Source organism: Sciurus vulgaris (genome assembly GCF_902686455.1).
Source record: "Sciurus vulgaris genome assembly, chromosome: 7".
NCBI classification, from domain to species: domain Eukaryota; kingdom Metazoa; phylum Chordata; class Mammalia; order Rodentia; family Sciuridae; genus Sciurus; species Sciurus vulgaris.
In genome coordinates, this window is record NC_136467.1 from 123,359,040 (window position 1) to 123,378,544 (window position 19,505).

The window sequence follows — 19,505 nt, forward strand, 5'->3', positions numbered from 1 at the left end:
GCTTTCATCATGTCCAGCAGGTGGGCCAGGGAGGCCTTGTCGTTGTAGAATACCACCACGTCGTCACCTGCGTTTGTCAGCTGCGGGCAGGAGGTGGTGGGCGTCAGACCCCTCCATCCGGCAGGCCCTGGCCCCCCTACCCCTCTCTGTGCTCACCAGAGAGAGCTGGGATCCAGACCCCAGCCCTCACCCAGCATCAGGAGAGCCCGCCCCGGCCTGAGCCCTGGAAGCTCTCTGACCACATCTCAGGCCCTCTGTTATCAGAGACATTCCCCAGGGCCCCCGAAGCCCTCCTCCCCCTGTTGGAAGGAAGTCCACCCAGGCTGGTCTGGGAGGCGGCCCCTCTAATCTCACCCTGTGGGCTGGCCCCTGCCTCCCCTGGGCTCCCGCAGGGTGTAATCGAGACCCTCACAGGGCACACACTGTGTCCCCCTTGTGGCAGCAACTGTGTCCTTCACAGTGAAATAGTGATGGCAACTCGGAGTTAGCGCTGTGAAGCACTTCCCGCCCGCCAGCTTCATTTCTGATGTCCCTGATCTGTCCCTATCCTCGCCGCCTCAACCCTCTTCTTCCCTGTCCCACACTGCAAGATGTTCAAGGGCAGAGACCACGGCTGCCGCAGAGGTAGACTCAGCCCTGCACGCCACATGCCTTCAGCAAGCAGGTGTTTGCTCGCATCCAAAGCCTGAGTTCTTCCAGACCCGCAGCCTGAGTTCTCCCTCAGGCAGCCCCCACCCCACAACCCCTGCAGAGTTGTCTAACTCTGTGGCCCGCCACCCCAGGGCCCCACGCCACCCTTGCCCCTCACCTCGGTCATGATCATGTCCTGGCACTTCTTGACGTACTTGCCCTCGGCCTTGATGACGGTGTGCAGGAAGTCCAGGTACTGCACGTGGCGCCCATGGGTGGCCAGCAGGTGCACGAAGTGCTGCAGCACGGGCTCGCTGACCTCGGAGCACAGTTGGTAGTTGTTCAGGAAGATGTGCTGCATGGTCTCCGCCTCCAGGAGCTGGGGAGGGCGAGGGCAGGCGCGGTCAGCAAGGCGCCTGCACGCCGTGCCACGCCCTGCCCGGTGCCCCTGCCATGCGCCCTCACCCCCGGCGTGAGGAAGAGGTGCAGGTGTTTGTGCAGCAGGGCCTGGTTGCCGGGGTTCCCCGCACAGAATTTCTGCAGGAACTGATGTGTGTAGCGCAGGATCTCCAGCATCTTGGCATCGCTCTGGGCATGGGAAGGGGAGAGGGTGCTGAGCCCACACCGGACGGGCACCAGGGGGTCAGGGTTTGGGATGGGGCTCGCAAAGTGGCCAGAGTGAAAGCTGGGCCTCTGAGCCAGGACAGAAAACAGTGAGGGGCTGAGGACCGAGGTGGAGGCTGGAGTGCAGGGGGAGCGGGGGAGGCTAAGGGTCAGGGTCAAGAGTCAGGATGAGGCTTGGGACCTATCAAGATCAACAGCAGCCAAGGTGAGGGGCTGAAGGTCAAGACCAGGCTAAGACCGGGGTCAGGGCCCAAGCGGCCCTGGGGTCAGGTCAGGGGAAGAGGTCCAGAAGATGCTGGGGTAGGGAATCAAAACCAAGGTTCGGGACAAGACCAGAGCTGATATCGCAGGTGGAGGATGGGTCAGAGCAGAGTGAATACGGTCAAGTTAAGGAGCTAAGGGTCAAAAGTTGAGATGGAACTGAGATTATCAGGGTTAGCCTAGAAAAGGGGAAGGAAGTCAGGGTCAGATTAATAAGTGGAGTGAGGCTGGGTCAAATCAGAGTTGAGGTGGATCAGGATGGGGGTGAAAGGGCAAAGGTGGAAAAGATACTAAAAGTGGACTCAGGGTCAAGGTAAGTGGGGGCACAGGTCAGTGTAAAAGGTCAGGTAAGGCTGGGTTAGGTCAGCAGTGGGGACCAATGCCCAATTTGGATTGGGTCAGGGCTCCAGGTAGAGCTGCCCCATGGAGTCAGAGGTCAGAGATCAGGGTCACCTTGTCATAGGGGATCTGCAGCAGGTCCAGCATGACCTTGTGGGCATCCATGTTCTTGAGGAGCCGCTGCTGCTTCTTCCTCATCTGCTCCCCGACCCCACACATCTTATTCAGCCTCTCCAGGATCTGGGGTGGGGGAGACGAGTGAGCCCAAAGCCCCTTTGCCCCTTCCCATGCCCCCTCTGCCCAGCCCACCTTGACCAAGTCCCAGTCTCCATCCAGGGCAGGAAGGGGGACAGAGGTCACAGCTGTTGAATCAGTCCATCGCAACAAGCCAGGGAAGCACTAAAAAGCCCAATTCCACCCATAAAAGTAAATAGAACAATATGACTGTGAAATGGAATTTCATTAAATTCCTTCAGCTTTAAAATAATTCCATCTGGACCTTGGCAGGGTTGTTTTTAACATGCCAGAAAAGCTGGACGATATCTATGTGGAGGGCCCGGAGGGAGGAGGTGGAAGAGCCAGGCCAGCTGAAGCCTCCAGGGCACAAAGGTCTGCAAAGCCCTGATCCTCGGGACCCTCTGCCACTCACGCCCTTGACGATCTGATAGTTCTCACTGCTCTTCTCCCCAGGTGGCTGCAGAAAGCCCTCCTCGTCTGTGGGCCGCTGGGGACACAGACAGGATGGGGGTCAGCCAGGCCGGCTCTCACGGGCTCCCCGCCCCAGCTCCCCCAACCAGGCTTCACCTCCTTCTTGTCTTTGGCGGCACCTGCCTCCCCCTCCTCGCCCTTGCCGCCGCCCTTCTTGTCCACCCACAGCTCCGACTTCTCCACCATGGTCCGCAGCCGGTCCAGCTCTGACTTGATCACCTTGTAGTTCTCAACATCCTGGGCCGAGATCAGCAGCTGCACCTGAAGGTGGAGGATGGTCTTAGCCGGTGGGATGGGCACCTCCAGGTCCACTCAGAGGTCCTTCCCTAGGCCAGAACGCCCTTCCCAGTGTCTCCCACCACCACCTGTTCCTCTCCATCAAGCCAAATCCTCCTCGTGTTCACTGCCTGCCATAAACCCACCACCTCCAGGAAGCCTTCCCTGAAGCCACAGGCACTCTGCCTGAGCTGCCACGTCCCCTGGCTTCAGCTACTCTCCAACAACGTTACTCTTACTGGGGCCTGTCATTTGCTCACCAGACCCTACACAGGTAGGGCCAAGTGCATCAGTATCAATGAACACTGGCTGAACACAGGACCTGCACCTAACTCCTGCCTTCCTCACTCTGGGGGGGTAGAGAACTCCCTGGGCCTCGACTTCCACCCCGTCTCAAAAACAGGCGAGAGCAGTGCCACATGGTCAGGGCCACTGTGAGAATCCCAGGAGACGATGTGAGGTAAAGGAGGCACTTGTTAACGGTCAGCCCAACTGGCACACGTCTCTCACAGGGAGCTGTCAAGAGGCTGTGACATCAGTCACACCGGGCACTCGGCTCCGGCTGCCTGAGTGCCAGGCCAGATTCAGAGCACTCAGCATAAATGTGCATAATAGAGTTTGTAAACAGTTAAGCGCATCCACAGCATCAGAAGTGGCAGGCGCTGAGCAGGTGGGAGGAACAAAGGTGGCCATGACGCGTGCCTCGTGTTTAAGGAGCTCAGCAGGGCCGGAAGCCCAAGTGAGCAGCCCAAGCTCCCCCGAGCTGCGAGCTCCATAATCACTGAAAACCCCCAGTGCCCACCAGGCCCAGGGCCCAGTGCGGGCCAGGGGATCCTCTGTCACCTGCTTGAAGGTGTGCATGGCCTCCTGTCGCTGACTAAAATGCTTGAAGAGCAGCTGGAGAGCTCCCGAGACCAGTGGCGCGTAGTCGTGCATGGTCAGGTGGATGAGCACACGCAGGAACATGCGGCCGCCCTCGTCGTCCACCTCCAGCATGCTGCTGGTCTTCCTGCAGACACCGGGGAGCATGGCCATGGGTGCGCTGGCACACACCTGCTCCCGAGGGGCCGAGGCCTGGCATAGGCACGCTCTCTGCCACCCATCCCGCAGAAGCAGCACCCAGAATAACATTTGTTCAAGGTACTGATGTTTTCCCACCAGTGGGCAAACAGTCAGTGGGGCCCGAGGCCCTGGAGGGACCCGTATGTCCCTCAGGACTCCCCAGATTAATCACCCGAAGCAGGGACCCTTTTTATGGGCCCACAGACCTCACCACCCCACCAAAGACAATTTAGATTGAACAGAGGTGGGAAAACATGATTATTTTTATTTTTACCAATCTCTAACGAAAATGGAACACTTCCTTCCATGAGGAAATACGAGCCGTACTTTGTGAACTTGTTACCAATAAAAATCAACAGATGTTTTCACATCACCTCAGAGTTGTTAGCAGAAATTGTGAAATACTGTTTACATTCACCACTACTTCGAACTGATGGCGCTAATTACACCCACCAGCACGGCTTGTTATTTAATGTGTTAATAAAGAGGCCCATATATGACTGTCGCTTCAACTTTGTTTGCGTCAATATTTTGATAACTGCTTCTCAACTGCCATTGGTTTCCTTTGTCATTTTATGTGCTTTATTTTATGAATTTAAAACGCCATCCTGAGAAGGGGTCTGCAGGCTGCGCTAGACCTTGAGAAAGGCAGGGCTCAGCAATGTCAGAAGCTCCAGACCTCCCACCCAGTGCGGGAGTGGAGCAGGCTGCAAAGCCCCCGCAGCTTCGCCCTGCTGTCGTACAGGAGGACATTTGCCAGCCACCTGACCCAATCCTGCTGCACAACGTCCCTGCATGGGACAGGGAATGACCAGGATGACTGAGACCCAGGTGGTCCCTACATGGCTGGGGCTGGGCAGCAAGGGAGGGTCAGAGTGCACATGCTGGTGAGGGTCTGCAGGGGACATGACAGAAGAGAAAGCAGCCAACAACCAGCCTCAGAAAACCCTGACTGTCCTGAGAGTGGGTATCAAGACTGTGTCCACATCACCTGCCCAATCCCACCCAGCCCCCCACTCAACCCCGGCCTCACCCCACTCCAAACATGGCCTCCGCCTGCTCCCCAATGCGGTCCATGTTCATGTTGGCAGCTATGGGGAGTAAGAGGAGCAGATGGGGCACAGGGTATATGAGATGGGGAGCAGAGTCACCCCCTGGCCTGCGCTGGCTGGCTGGCAGCCCTCCGCCCGCCCCTCCCCAGGCAGAGGTGCAAATGGAGCAGAGGAGGACTCCAGCAGCCCTGTCGACCTGGGAGGGAGGACACCTGGGTCCTGGTCTAGCTCAGTCTGATCGGCTGTGACTTCCGCTGGGTAACCCTCCCCTTCCCATCTAGGAGTAGGGAGGAGGCTCCCTGCCCTTCCCCGCCACCGTGGCAGTCAAACGGGACAATGGAGAGGAACTGCCTGTTCAGACTGGAAAAGGGTAGGGCAGGGCAGCTGCCCAGGTGTCCCCCTTCCACTGCTCTACCCTGTGCCCTATGTCCCTGGGCCACTGCCTACAGAGGGGGTAGAAGTGGAGGTACGCACTGCTGGAGTCAAAGGCCGGAGCTGTGCCGTCGGCGCCACTGTCCTGCATGGGAAACACCTCCACGAACTCCTTCTTGAAGACAGACAGCAGGTAGGAGATGCGGTAATCCAGGCGCACGTTGAGGATGAACTGGAGATGAGGCGGAGGATAGAGAGAGGACGGCCTGAGGTCAGAGGCCCTTCCTGCTCCGTGAGAGGTGAGGGAGGTCCTGAAAGGCCTCTAACACCCCAGGCTTCAGGGATGCTCTGGGATGTCATGACTAAGGAATCAAGGTCCCTCTCCCAGGGATGCCCAGGGTACCCTCTCCTGGGCTCCTGCTCCAGTGAGAGAGCTGGCACCTCCCCCACACGAGGCGAGTCCCCAGCCAGCCCACTCAGGCCCTCCTTCCCAGGCCCGACCCTGATAGGAAAGGGAAGGAAGCCCCCCGGTCCACAAGGCCCACTCCTGCACTCCTATCCCACTTGGCCCAAGAGCCTGGGGCTCTCAGGGCAGGAGAAACTGAGGCGCGAAGGAGAGATTTGAAGATGCAAATCTATCCCCAAGGTGCAGTCTGGCCACACCCAAGATGCAGACACCCCCAGCATCCAGAATGAGTCAGAAGTCCCCTCCTCTGACTCCCCCTATCATATCCTGGCCAGAATAGGTCCCCATGCAGATCATTGCACTACCCCAAGACCTCAGCCCAACTCAGAAACCCATAAGCCCCTTCCCTAGGTATTGCTGGGGACACTCAGGCAAGACGCAGGACAGGGATGACCATATCCTCACAAAGAAACAGTTCTCCCACCTTTATCTCTGCTTTAAAATCCCTGTGACCTTGGGAAATTTACCTTCCCCATTACTTTCCTCATCTGAAAATGGGAGGACTGAGCTAGACTTTAGTGCACATCAGAATCACCTGAAGGGCTTGTCACAACAGACTGGCCACTCCTCCAATGTACCTGATTCAGTAGGTCTGTTGTGGGCCTAAGAATGTGCATTGCTAGCAAGTTCCCAGCTGATGCTGCTGATGCTGCTGGTCCAGGGGACCACACCCTGAGGACCACCAAGCTAGACAGCATTCACTATAGAACCTTCCAGTGTGAAATACTGAGATCAGAGGGGTTCCCCCTACACCTGTCCCCATTCCCAATCCCTCCCACCATGATCTTGGCTCAGCCACCTGCAGGATTTCCAGAATCTTCAGCTTGGTCTCCATAACTACGATGTCTTCATTCTCCTCAAACTTGCTTCTGTCCAGAGGTTCAGTGGCCCCAGCCCCAGCAGGCAGGTTAGGGGTGCCAAAGACAGACTGCTTCCGGCTCAGCACCATGGTGGACATCATGTGCCCCACACCCTGGATGGACCTCCGCACATTCTTGCCTGTGAGTTACAGAGGGTGTACAGGAGGGAGTCACCGGGGTGCACAACAGGGGTGCCCATCTGACAGGGGAGGCAGAGCACTCATACTGTTTATGACACCCTCTTGGCTAAGACAGGAAGCAGATCGCACAGCTCGGGGTAATTGGAGAGAACTTCCCACGCTCAGAGGTGGCTGAGGAACCCAAGGCGGTGGGTGGCCCTGCAAGCAAAGCCTCACCGCCTGTGTCCTCGTAGGCCTGCAGCATGGCCGGGGGCCCCTGCACACAGTCGATGATGCCGAGCAGTGTGCGTGTGAGCCGCAGCAGCTCGCTGAAGCTGTAGAAGCCGAAGTAGATGAGATTGTGCGCCAGGCTGACCACCTGCGGAGGGGCGTGGCTGAGGTGAGGGTGGGCGGGGCTAATGCATGCAGAGGCGTGGTTTTGTAGCGGGTGTGGCCAAGATAGGGAAAGGCTGGGAAAGGGGTTATAATGAGGGTCGGGTTCCCAGGAGGGTGGGGTCTCGGGAAAGGCAGGCCCTAAGCTGATGGAGTGAGTAGACCAGTAAGAGGCAGCCCTCTCCCAGGTGTCCAAAAGGATGCTTCCCACTGCGGGAGTCCCAGCTATTACGTGGTCCCTCTGTGCTGGCTGGGGGCACTGAGGAAAATGGGATCAAAGATTCTACATCCCACCCCAGGGTGCAGACTGAGACCCAGTGAGGGTGCAAGCTAGAGCCCCAGTAACCCCCCCGCCAATCCTGGGCACCCCTAGCCCACCTCATAGGTGAGCTTGTTTTTCTCCTCATTGGCAAAGGGCACGGCCTCGCTGACCACATTGTTGAGGTAGTCCTCCACGAACTCCATGGTGCTGGCGAACTTATTCTTCTTGTCATCTCGAGAAGCGTTGAGGTTGGAATCATAGCTGGGGGTGGAGAGGCCGAGGCGTGAGGGTCCCTGTGACCCACCCATCCCAGCCTCTGCCCTAGCCCCACCCCAGCCCATTCTCTCTCACTCCTTGATGGTGATGGCTGTGGGGATCTCGGTCCAGAGGCGGGCGAACTTGACAGGAGTGACCAGCTCCTGGGGGTCCCGGTCCACGTGCACATGCAGCATCAGGTGGCAGAAGGAGGCACGCAGGTCAAAGGGCAGCATCTCGTCAGCCATGCACAGGAAGATCAGGTCCACGCCCAGCTGCTGGGAGATCTCATCGATGGCCAGGTACTGCCGGTCCAAGCACATTCGAGCAAAGAGCTTCAGCTGGTACCTGCAGGGAAGGGAGCATGGTGAGGACAGCAGATTGGGGACAAGGACTGCTGCTAGTACTTTGGCTTGGTGAGGAGTCCATAAAGTGGCAGATTGGCCACTATACAGAAAGGACATGTTCTAAAGATGGAAGAAACCCCATCTGTGACGATGAGGATTTGCAATTCTGGTTAAGGAGGAAAAAGACTTCCTGGCTCAGCTAGGACAGGTCCTTACAGGAAGTGTGTGGCTGAAAGATGAGAGGAAGGCTGGAGAGGGCGGGAAGAGTGAGTTGGGAAGAACCAGCTGGTGAGAGGTGTGTGGCTTAGACGGGAGATAAGAGCCAGCCCTGTAGGAGGCTTTGCTCTGATCTGCACTGGGTGATGTCATGGCCTTTGCTTCCTCCTCAGAGACCACACTGCCTCCTGTCCAGGCAGGCAACCTGGGTGTGAACGGCTGTGTAACCTCTGGAGCGTTCTTTTACCTCTCTGTTCTTTCATTTCCCCATTTTACACGGAGGGCAATGAAAGCACCCACTTCCTGTGCTGTGAGACACAGATGTGTGCTCGGAAGTGCTCAGACAGTGCCGGTGCAGAGGGAGCCGTTCAGAAGGGCCATCTAGCATCACTGTTCGAAGTACATATGTTTGGGGCTGGGCTTGTGGCTCAGTGATAGAGCGCTTGCCTGGCACATGTGAGGCACTGGGTTCAGTCCTCAGCACCTCATAAAAATAAACAAAATAAAGGTATTGTGTTCATCTGCAATTAAAAATATTTTTGAAAAAATAATGAAGCACATACGTGTGGAAACAGGTTTGGTTTCTCTGCAGTCTGGGCACGGTGCTAAGCCTGGCCTCGAGGCCACCCAGGGCTACTTAAATAGTACAGTGGTCCTGTCACCCCTCCTGGGAGGAAGGCTGTGTGCATGGCGGGCACGAGGGCAGGATGCCCTCCTGTGGAGGCGGGAGAACCCCACCACCACCTCTGCCACTGGAGCTCATCCCCCACAGCAGTTGCCCAAAGGGTGCAGGACAGCGAGGAGAGGGCCGGGCACCTGTAGTAACTGAGCACGTTCTCGTCGTGGGCATTGCCAGCCCGCGCCTCCTGGGCCAGCTGCCTCACGCTCTTCTCATGGTGCTCATTGTTCTTGTCGGTCCATGTGAGCCACACTTCCTCCTCGGAGTACTCGATGCTCAGGTACTCGTGCGACTGGGCCATCTCCTTCACGGGCCGGAGCCTGCAGACCAAGAGCACTGTCATGGGGAGCCAGGCCGGACTCCTAAGCCACACAGAGCTCTCCCTGCTGAGTGCCAGCGCAGGGACCGGTGCCACCTCCGTTCCCAGCACAGCCTGTGAGCTCCTCAAGGGCAGGGTCTGTGGCTTATTTGCTTCTGGGTCTGAATCCCACCTCCCACAGTGCCAGGTACAGAGCTGGGAATGGCAGACACCTGGGCAAGGTGCCACCTCTCGCCTGCACCCCAGCAGGGCCCAAGCTCTAAGGCCACTGGGTGGGCTTCAGGGCTGTGGACAGGGCAATGCAGCCACTCACTCAGTCTGGATGAGAATGTCGCTGTTCTTGGGGTCCAGCACACACTTACAGATGAGCTCCTGGGTGACAGGGATAGCGATGTGGTTGGACACACACAGGTCTGAGAGGTAGTCCAGGAACCTGGGGTGGTGACACCAGGGTGAGGGAGGGAGCTCAGCAGCCATAGGGAGAAAGCCCACCTTCCCCTTCCCCAGCTGGAAGCAGCAGTCTGTCTGGAGCCAGCTGACCACAGCCCACGGGCGTCACCCAGGGACAGAGGGAAGATGACATGGGAGTCTAGAGGGGCAGAGGGATGCACAAGGGCAGTGGCAATATTCAAAATATTCAACAATTAGCTCAGTGCAGGCACTAATTTTGTCACTGGAAAAGGGTAGGGGGCCTCCTGCTATACCAGGAGTCACTCCTTTGTTGCTAGATTGGGCCAAATTCAGGAGGATCCCAGAGAGGGGCTGGGGAGGTAGTGATTTACCAACAGTCCAGGAGCATTTCAATATTTTAACAACCAGCACCAGCCGACTTTCCACACTGGGCAGAGGCGGGAGAGAGGGCGGCAGGAGTGGGAGCGGGAGCAGGAGGGGGCGGGCCCACCTGGGCTCCCGGTTCTTCCGCACCAGGCTGACAAAGGTCTCCACCTCAGTCTTGGTGATGTGCTTCTCTAGCAGCTTGCGGTTGTTGTGCAGCAGGGCCGTGATGGTGTCCTCAGCCAGGATATCATAGCCAATCTGGGACTGCATCATCCCAAACTGTTTGGCGATGTGCTCCTGGGGACAGATGGGCCAGAAGTCATCAGGAGCCACCAGCAAGGCACAGGATAAGAACACTGCCTCTGACCCAGAGATACAGACCCCTGCCTGTTGGGTTGGGGACTGTACCTTAGAGGGTGGAGGTGTGAAGGAGAGGCCAGCCTAGGCAGAAGAGCAGTTTTCTACTGTACCACTGTTTAGCTCATGGTCTGTCTCCCAACCAGAGGGAAATCTCCAGGATGGCAGGACCAGCTACACAATTTGTGGGGCCCAGTGCAAAATGAAATAGTAAGAACTGTTCAAAAATTAAGAATTTGGGGCCTGGGGATGTAGCTCAGTTGGTAGAGTGCTTGCCTCACATGCACAAGGCCCTGGGTTCAATCCCAGCACCACAAAAAAAAAAAAAAAAAAAAAAAAAAAAAAAAAAAATTAAGAACTTCAAAATGACAACAGCAAACCACTGAAGCCAGAGCCCCTGTGCCTGCCAGGTCGCACCCCCATGAAGCCATCCCTGCTGTTGGTGCCCTACCATACCCCAGTGCTGAGAAATGTCTGGCACACATGTGCACCTAGTGAACACGGTGAGCAAGAGCCCGGTGGGGCGGGGCTTGGCGGCAGCTGGCACCTGGTTCTTGCGGTAGTCTTCCTGGGAGTGCCGCAGCACGCGGTAGCAGAGACGGAACATGTGCTGGTAGGGGGCGTTCTTCTGGTCCGACAGCTCCTCCAGTCGCACCAGGGGGCCCTCTCCTCCCTTGTCCCGGAAAGGGGCTTTCAGGATGCCAAAGATCTGGAGGACACAGAAGATGAGAAGGGATTCTCCCACACCAATTCACACCCCTAGTCATCCCAGGAACCCCAAGCTCCAAGGTACTGTCCTCAAAGCCACTTTGACATTAACCCTGGGTGAGTGCAAGCTAAACCACAATCCCACCCCACCCCACCATCACCCCCACTTTCGCCCTAATGCTCCCTACTCCTGCCAAAATTCCAACACCAACCTTAGCCCACCCTCCTTGCCAAAAAGAAAATTAATGCAGGGGGTGGGGGAAGGAATGATAATAGAAAGAGACAGTATTACCCTATGTATATGTATGATTACATGAATCTACACTGTGTACAACCATAGAAACGAAAAGTTGTACCCCATTTGTGTACAATGAATCAAAATGCAGTCTATAAAAATAAAAAAGCATGATAAAAAAAAAAAGAAAATTAATGCAATTATAAAAATTTTAAAAGTGGGGGCCTGGGTGGGATGAAAAACCTTTCTAGAGGAGAAATGAAGGAGACAAAGCAACTAAAGAGAATGAAAAAGCCCTCGTTGGATCCTGGTTAAAACAACAAGAAGTTTTGGGGAAAAGTTGGAGACGTCTGATGTGGACTGTCTGGGTATCGTTGCTAATTTTCTTAGGTGTGATAATAGCACTATGATGGAAAACAATGTCCTTATTGGAAGATGCACAGTGCACAATTTCAGGGTGAAGGGCATTCTATTTGGAAACGCATGGATGGAAAGGGGGACGGGATGCATAACAGTCACATAAAGTCAAACTGGTGAAATGCAACGAGTCGGAGTGGATGAACCGTGCTCATTGTACTATTCTCGCCACACTTTCTCAATATTAAAAAATTCTCATAATAAAAATTTAGAAAAAAATTTTTTTGAAGCACAAGTTCTGGATTCAACATCCTAAGTTCAAATTCTGGTCCTGCTGCCAAGCTGTGTGCTCGGGTCAAGTTACTCCAGCCTGTGCTTCAGGTTCCTTATCAGTAAAATGGGAATGATGATAATAGCGCCTCCTCCAGGCAGGGAGGACCAAATGAGCCCATACTTGGGGAAGCACCTGGTACCTAGCACATGCCTCGCACACTCGAGGCAAGTGTTCCACCACTGAGCTACATCCCCAGCCTGACAATCATGTTTAAAAGCAGAGCTGAGAAATCACGGGTGGAAACAGGAAAAGGCAAAGTCAGTGTCAAGCAGGCAGCCTGTCCCCCACCACCCAGCCCTACCCGTCAGTCACATGCACACAAGCACCTGTTTGAGGATGTTCTGCTCTCTCATCAGCTTCTGCCGTTCCCGGTTGGGCTTGGTGACCATGATGTCCAGCACATTCTGCCCATTATTGGGGACATCACTGACAAAAAACACCAGGTCCTCCAGCAGCTGGATGACAAACCTGGACGAGAGCCACATGGGTGACCAGTGTGAAGTGTTGAGCTAGGCAGCCTTCCCAGGACCCACCCGCAGGCAACCAGCCCTTCTTCCCAAGGCACAGCATTCATGAGTCACTTGCCAGCCCTGTTGCCCAAAGTACCAAGCCCCAGCTCTACCTCAAAACACACCCCTGCCCCACCCACCTGGACTCCAAACTGCTCCCCAAACCCTCGGGCCCTCCCCTGCCGCCTACCTGCGGTCATTCTGGCTGATGAAGCCCTCGTTGAACTTCTCCACAGCACTGGCCAGCATGGAGCTGGCATCGTTGGCAAAGTCCAGGTCTCGGATCTCAGACACGGGCACAGACACGATGGCAAAAGCCTCCTTGTCCTCCTTGGTGGGACAGGTGCCAAGCTGCAAGGACAGAGGTCAGCAGAGCAGCTGGGGACAAGCTCCAGCCCTCTCCCCATCCCGCAATTCCCAGGCGGCCCGCACCATGAGCCTGATGGGCCGCTCCTCCTCGATGTCGATGGGCACGTTGGTGCTCTGGATCCACGTGTTGGTGCAGAGGTGCCGCAGCCGGACGTAGGAGTTCCTGCAGGCAGGAAGGACAGGGCGGGAGTGTGCCACAGAGCATGACCCTGCAGTCATCTTGCACCTCATTCCACCTCAACAGCCATGGGGCAGGGCCCACCAGTGACCCCGGGTGGGCCTGAGGTCAGGGGAGAGAGGAGCAGCCTGACGGCCAGCACTCACCTAGGCCCACGGGCCTCACGGTACTCCCAAACCAAACCTCCTGGTAAACCTGGGGCCAGAACTCATTCGGACAAATGAGGCTATTGAGACTATTTATCCCATTTAATGCAAGATGCATTTGATCCATATAACTACTCATGTCTCTGATTATGAAATATAAGGTCACGCTTCAGAAATGAAAAAATAATCTGAATTTCAAAATGCACAGGCCCCAAGAACTTTAGGCAAAGGATGTGACTCGATTAATTCTCCCAGCAGCCTGGTGGACAGGTAGACCTGACAATCCTACTTTACAGATGAGAAGACTGAGGCAGAGTGACTGAGTCAGCTGCCTGAGGTCATACAACTAGCAAATGCTAAGACCTGGATCGATACTCTGGAAGTTTCTTGATGTTATGTCCTGTAATCTCAGGGGCGGCAGGATATTGCAGGTAGGGAGACTGATCTCCTCAGGTTTCCTGTGCCTCTGGGCCTTGGACAGAAGCTATGGTGCAGCCTGTGCTTGATTACCCAGACTGGCTGGGACAGGCAATGGACAAGTGACACTGGAGAGGAGGCTTTGTGTGATAATGCGACCAGCCCAGGCAGCACCCACTGTGTGCAGACCCCAGGGTTGGGCACAAGGCAAGCAATGGCAGCCAGCTGCTCAGAGCTCAGAGAGGCAGGACCTGCAGGGACCCCAGAGGCCCAAACAATGTCAAGACATTCAGAGAGTCCTAGAGACAGGATGGCCAGCCAGCCTCCAAGCACAAGGCACACACCCACCGGGGCACAAAGGAGTCTGTTTTCTGCAATGTGGTGGGGTCCAGCTCAAAGAGAGAGGCGATGTCGTTGCCATGGGGGACAGCTACCAGGCGGTACTTGATCTTCTCCCCAGCATTCCTGCGGCCTGCACGACCCTGGGCCCCCTGGGTGAGAAGTCCAAGTCACCTGGGAACCCACCTCAGAGACCTTCTCCCTCCAGCCTGTCCCCCAGGTCTTGTGGCCTCGCCTGCCCCTGCCCCAGGACAGGCTCATGCTTCCCCAGGCTCCGCGGCCCCGTCTTGGTCCTCACCATCCCTGCTGCCTTGGGGTCTGAGGCGTCGCCTTTGTAGCTGGGGTTCTCCTGGACACAAATACAAGATGGGGAGCTACTGGTCACCAAGATACCCTCCCAAGATCCCACCCCAAAACGAGGTCATCCCCAGAGGCCCCGGCTCTGGGCAGGCAGCCCCCATCCCCCAGGGGTGCCCACCCCAGCCCCAAAGCCCACATCACTCCCAGGGAGCCACCACTGGGATCTCTTCATGGCCCCTCTCCATAGACTGGCCTGTGAACACACACACATACACACCAGCACACACAAACCAGTGTCCCCTACACACAAGCACTGTGGACACGCTGCACTTTTGCTCCCTGCTGTAGCCCCAGCGCCTGGTTCACGGTAGGTGTACACCAGCTTACCTACAGTTGTACACTTCTTTGATCATATTTGATAAATAAATGCATGAGTGTAGCAGAGCCAGGGCCCACAGGCACAGGTGTCTGTGTGTGCAGAGGTGTGCACATGTGCCCCACATGCCCTGGGGAGCACACACGCAGCCTGAGCTCCCAGAATGCCCTCTGCCTCCCCACTCACCTCGGCAGCCAGGTAGTTGCCTGTGGCCAGATGCTTGAAGCGATAGAGGCCATTCCAGTGGCCAGCTCCTCCTCGGCAGGGGTCGTGGTGGACCACCTGGGGGGATGCAGGGGTGAGAGACTGAACAGGGAGGGGGAGCCCAGGCCCCAGGAGGCCTGGACATCACTGGGCAAGTGGTTGCCTCTTGCTCCAGAGGGGCTCAGAGGAGAGGTGGGATGGACAGCCCGGCCTCTAGAGGAAGGGGCGGGGCGGAGTCCAGGTGCAGGGCTCTGACCTCCACCTCCCAGAGGGCGTTGGAGCTGGTGGCCGAGGTGGCGGACTGGCGCAGGGTGGTGCGCAGGAACACCTGCAGCTTGCCCTTGTACTCGTCACACGTCAGGAACTTCTCCTGCTCCGCATGGAACAGCCGCACCACATCTCCCTGCAGGCAGGGTGGTGTGGCTTTAGGAGGGACCCGGGCCCTCTCTTCTCAGTGGGCCCCTCTTCCTCCTTCCAGGGCCAACAGGCAGGGAGACTGGAGACGGGCCCCACCAGAGGGCAGCCCGGGCCCATCAGCACAGCCAGGCACTGCCCACGGCCCACACAGACCCCCAAGCCACGTTCAAACTCATCCTTGACACGCCCCTCCCTACCCGTCCCCTGGATGCCCCACCTCGCCTCTAACAGCCATCTCCAGTCACCTCTCCCAGAAGGCAGGCGGACTCCCCTGGTCTCCCAGGCTATGGCTACCCTCTCCTGTTGGCCCATGCCCATTTTTTCCTCCCCCACTGGAGCAGCTGGAAGGCAGGGGTGTGGCCTGTTCATCTCAATAGCTTTGGAAAGAGACCAAAGCTTAGATCCTCCCTCTGTATTTATAAAAACTGTATGATCTTCTTAACCTTTTTTTTTTTTAAGTACTAGGGATTGAACCCAGGATGCTTTACCCTCGAGTTATAACCCCAATTCTTTTTATTTTTTATTTTGAGGCAGGGTTTCACTAAGTTGCCCAGGCTGGCCTCAAACTTGTGATCCCCCTGCCTCAGACTCCCCAAGTTGCTGGGATTTCAAGCGTGTATCAACTGCACCCAGTCGCTTAACTTCTCTTAACCTCAGTTGCCTCTTCTGTAAAATGGGAATACCTGACCTCCCGCAGAAGCTGTGAGGACTAGATGTTTAATGAAGTAACACTGAACTCTTACCCTTGCACAGTCACTGTGCAAACGCTGTTTGCACAAGAACTTCCTCACTTGATTCTACAATAACTACTGGGTAGTACATCATTATCCCCACTTTATGGGTGGAGAAACTCAGGTACAGAAAAGGTAGGTATCCTGCCAAGGGCCCTCTTGCTAGTGGCAAATGGGACATGAGTCCCTGCCTGGGTTCCAGGGCCCAAGCCTCCATCCCTCCTGCACACCTCCTTCCTCCTGTAAGCCTGCCACCCAAGGTCCTGGACGATGGCCACAGATGGCATTAGCCGCCTCCCCTACACCAAAGGGTGGCACTAAACACTTATAGAGTGAACCTCTGTAAGTGACGGTGGGAGGGAATGAGTGAACGGCTGCAGTCACTGAAGCAGAACCTAGTGACATCTGCGCCCAGGCAGTGCAGGGCGAGTGCAGGCATGAGAAAGTCTTGTTTCTGAGCTGCCTGGAATCCAGTAGCTGGACCCCCCAGAAGCCGCTCTGGAGGATCAGCACAGAGTGAGGCCCGAGCGCTGCTCCACTTCCTAAGTGCCACCGTGTCCCGGGCTGGCGTGTGGCATCAGGGAGGCTTCGGGGAGAGGGAGGGCAGGGGCTGGGCTCTGACTCAAGCGTGGACTGTGTGCAGACTCAGGGAGGGAGGGAGCCGGCACTTGGCAAAGCACAGGTGGACCGGGACAGCCTGGGAGGGCAGGGAGGGTGGGCCAAGTGGCTGCACTGCCAGGAAGTCTAAAAGAGCATCCGGCTGAGGAGGGCAGGGGGTGCCACCATGCGCTTCCCAAAGCAGCGGCTGCTCTCAAGACTGTCGCTTATCCCTTTAACAGGTATCAGCCAGGAGTACCTGTCTGATTCCCTAGCTGGGGCCCCACACCCTCCACTACTCCCCAGATCAGCTTCTCCCATCTGTCCCCCACAGGCTGGCCGCACCCCTGCAGCCCCTGGGACACCTCGGCACTCCCCTCATCCCCCACGTCTGGTTTCAGGGTTTCTCTGCCCTCAGAGCTGGTTCCACCTGGTCTTTGCTGCTGTATATTCCAGGTCACCCTGACCCTGCAGGCCCATCCCCCTCTGGCCTAGCAAGACCCTGCTCTCCTAGAGCCCACACCAGTATGTCTGGGACCAGGGGACAGGCAGCCCCTCCTTCTTGCCAAGGAGAGGCACAAGATGGAAGCCAGGCTGAATACATGGAGCAAGGGCAGAGGAGGGGACAAAGGATCTGGACTGCCACAAGGTGAGGGAGAGGGACTCCAATCTACTGACACCCCCTAATCAGAAGAGAAGACTGAGGTCAGCCAGGGAGGAGGGGAGACAGGGAGGGACATGACCAGAGACCAGGGAAGGGGCTTCAGATGGGACATGTTTGTGGGAGGAGGGAGGCTGGAGGGGTGCAGAGTCTGGGGGTGGCCAGGGGCCTGGGGCCTGGTACAGAAAGAAGAAGGAAGGAGAGGGGACGGCCAGGGAGGGACTAGGCAGCAGGCAGGTGGGTGTGGGGGTCCCCATCTTACCCCCTTCAACACCTCCTCCAGGTGGTCCCGGAACTGCATGAACAGGTTGATCTTCCAGCTGGTGTTGCAGTTCACTGAGTTGACCTGGGAGGCACCGAGAGGCGCATGAGGCAGGCCTGACCCCACTGCCAGCAGTGGTCAGGAGGGGGCTGCTGGGAGGAACAAGCCAGCCCCCACTGCAGCACAAGGACAGGGTGGCTTCTGCAGCCATAGTCCCCAGACCCAACCCGTGGGGAGGAGGACAAGGCCAAGACTGAGAGACAGGTGGGGAGTGGCAAGGCCCCCCTCCACCAGCACCCTCCACCTGGAGGCAGAGGTGGAGGTAGAGAGGGGTGTGGAAAACCGGGTTGTGGAAGTCCCTCCTCTGTCCTGCCCAACTCACCTCCTTGCAGCCTGCATTGGTCGCTGAGCTCATAATTGCTGGGCGTGCAGAGGCTGCCCGGCGTTGACAGGATTCAGGATCACCTTGTCCCCCACGACCACCTTTGGGGGACAGGCAGAGCAGGTTGAGGGTGCGAAAGGCAGGGGCACCTATCAATGCCAGGCCTCCAGGCCTCCCTTGGGGCCTCGAGTCTGCCCTTCTAAGAAATGGGCATGGCCTCCTCAGTCCCACATCAAGACCCTGTGGAAGACACTCTGGAGAGGCCCAGGATCCTGCTGCCCCAGCCCTGTGCTCACATTGTCCCCATTGCTCCGCAGCTTCCAGAAGGGCTGGATGAAGAGCCAGGAGCCCTCGTTGCCGGTGGCGTCCAGGGTCACCCGCATGGCATTCTTTTCCAGCAGGGCTGGCAGCCGCTTGTTCACCGTCAGGTATTTGTTGCTCTTCATGTGCAGGAGCTGGGGGTCAGGTGAGGCAGCAGTGAGGTCACCAGGCCCCAGGAGGCCAGACCCTCAGAGAGGAAGGGGGTCCACAGGACCCTGGGTCACAGCCTTGATGCACATATATAGTCAGACATACCGTCATGACCAGACAGAGGCACACAGAGCCACAACGTGACCATCCTGCAGAGCAGCCAGGTGAGCACAGAAAAGCAGCTATTCTCAAAACTTGACAGGTAAAGCTCATGCAATCTTACAGCAACCCCAAAGCAGAACTATCACCTGCCTGTTTTTTACAGATGGGGAAACAGAGGCACCAGGAAGATAAATCACTTGCCTGAGGTCACACCATTAAGGTGGCAGAGCCCAGATGTGAGAGCAGACAAGGTAGCCCCAGATGTGCTCCCCTGGGCACAGCTGCTTAGGCCACACACAGCATCAGGTACAGTGGAGAGCCACCCACTAGGACACACACACACCCGAGGACACTGTCTGCTGGCACCAGAACCCAGCCCCAGCCCGCCCCTTAGCAGGGAGGGAGGGGGGGCAGGCGCACCTGGATCACGCTGCCGTACTTCACTACTACGTCCCCGTGCACCTTCTTGTTCTCAGTGTCGTTTTGCTTCTGCTCCATCTGGGCCGCATGCTGGACAGACACACAGGGAAGTAAAGGGGGCACACATTCACCACAAGCCCCAGGACCCCCTGAGACCCTGCCCCTAACTCGTGATTGATGAGGGCCTGGGGCTCAGAGAGCAGAGGGGCAGCCCCAGGTCCCACAGCACACACAGCCCAGGAGCCCCACCCCTGGAGGGGCCACGCCAGCAGGCCCTTGATCCCCCTGCCCCCGACACCCCCCAACAACCTAAACTGTGCCTCACCTCACCCAACCCCCTCTCACCAACTCGATGCCCCTGTCTGAGACCCTCCCCAGGCCAGGCCCTGGCAGGGGGCATGTTTGGTGTCATTCCCTTGCTCCCTGCTCTGCTCCCACTGGGCCAAGACCCTGGAGGCTGAGTGGCTCCAGTCCACTCTCTCCAGGAAGCCGTCCCCAACTGGCCACATGCGACTCTGAGGCCTTCAGCTCTGGTGGCTCTAAGGATTTGTTTGACCTCCCATTAGGGACACCTTTTTAAGCACTCTGTCCCATTGAACTGAAAAGCTGCCTGAGA

The 19,505-nt window shown here is 57.0% G+C and overlaps 2 protein-coding genes across 2 annotated transcripts in view; both read right to left on the reverse strand.

The window, feature by feature from the left end:
* ITPR3 (inositol 1,4,5-trisphosphate receptor type 3) overlaps positions 1-19,505 on the reverse strand; it is an 88,594-nt gene that overhangs the window by 16,667 nt on the left and 52,422 nt on the right.
* Positions 6,612-17,970, reverse strand: LOC306665581 (inositol 1,4,5-trisphosphate-gated calcium channel ITPR3-like). Its single transcript, XM_079147225.1, has 16 exons — positions 17,897-17,970; positions 17,515-17,598; positions 15,103-15,249; positions 14,829-14,924; positions 14,265-14,315; positions 13,976-14,118; positions 12,950-13,049; positions 12,708-12,868; positions 12,335-12,476; positions 10,922-11,083; positions 10,142-10,314; positions 9,554-9,673; positions 9,059-9,241; positions 7,776-8,027; positions 7,541-7,685; positions 6,612-6,789 (listed from the first exon to the last, which is right to left on the reverse strand). The coding sequence occupies exons 1-16, from the start codon at positions 17,927-17,929 to the stop codon at positions 6,748-6,750; spliced, it is 2,034 nt and encodes a 677-aa protein (XP_079003351.1). The 5' UTR covers positions 17,930-17,970; the 3' UTR covers positions 6,612-6,747.

Bases quoted from the DNA above. Each gene is read 5' to 3' on its own strand.
- LOC306665581 (XM_079147225.1), bottom strand. From the start codon at position 17,929: ATGAGCTCAGCGACCAATGCAGGCTGCAAGGAG. The intron at 14,316-14,828 runs GTGAGTGGGGAG...ATTTGTGTCCAG, and splicing joins GCAACTACCTGGCTGCCGAG to GAGAACCCCAGCTACAAAGG. The intron at 13,050-13,975 runs GTGGGTGTGTGC...TCCTGCCTGCAG, and splicing joins ACAGACTCCTTTGTGCCCCG to GAACTCCTACGTCCGGCTGC.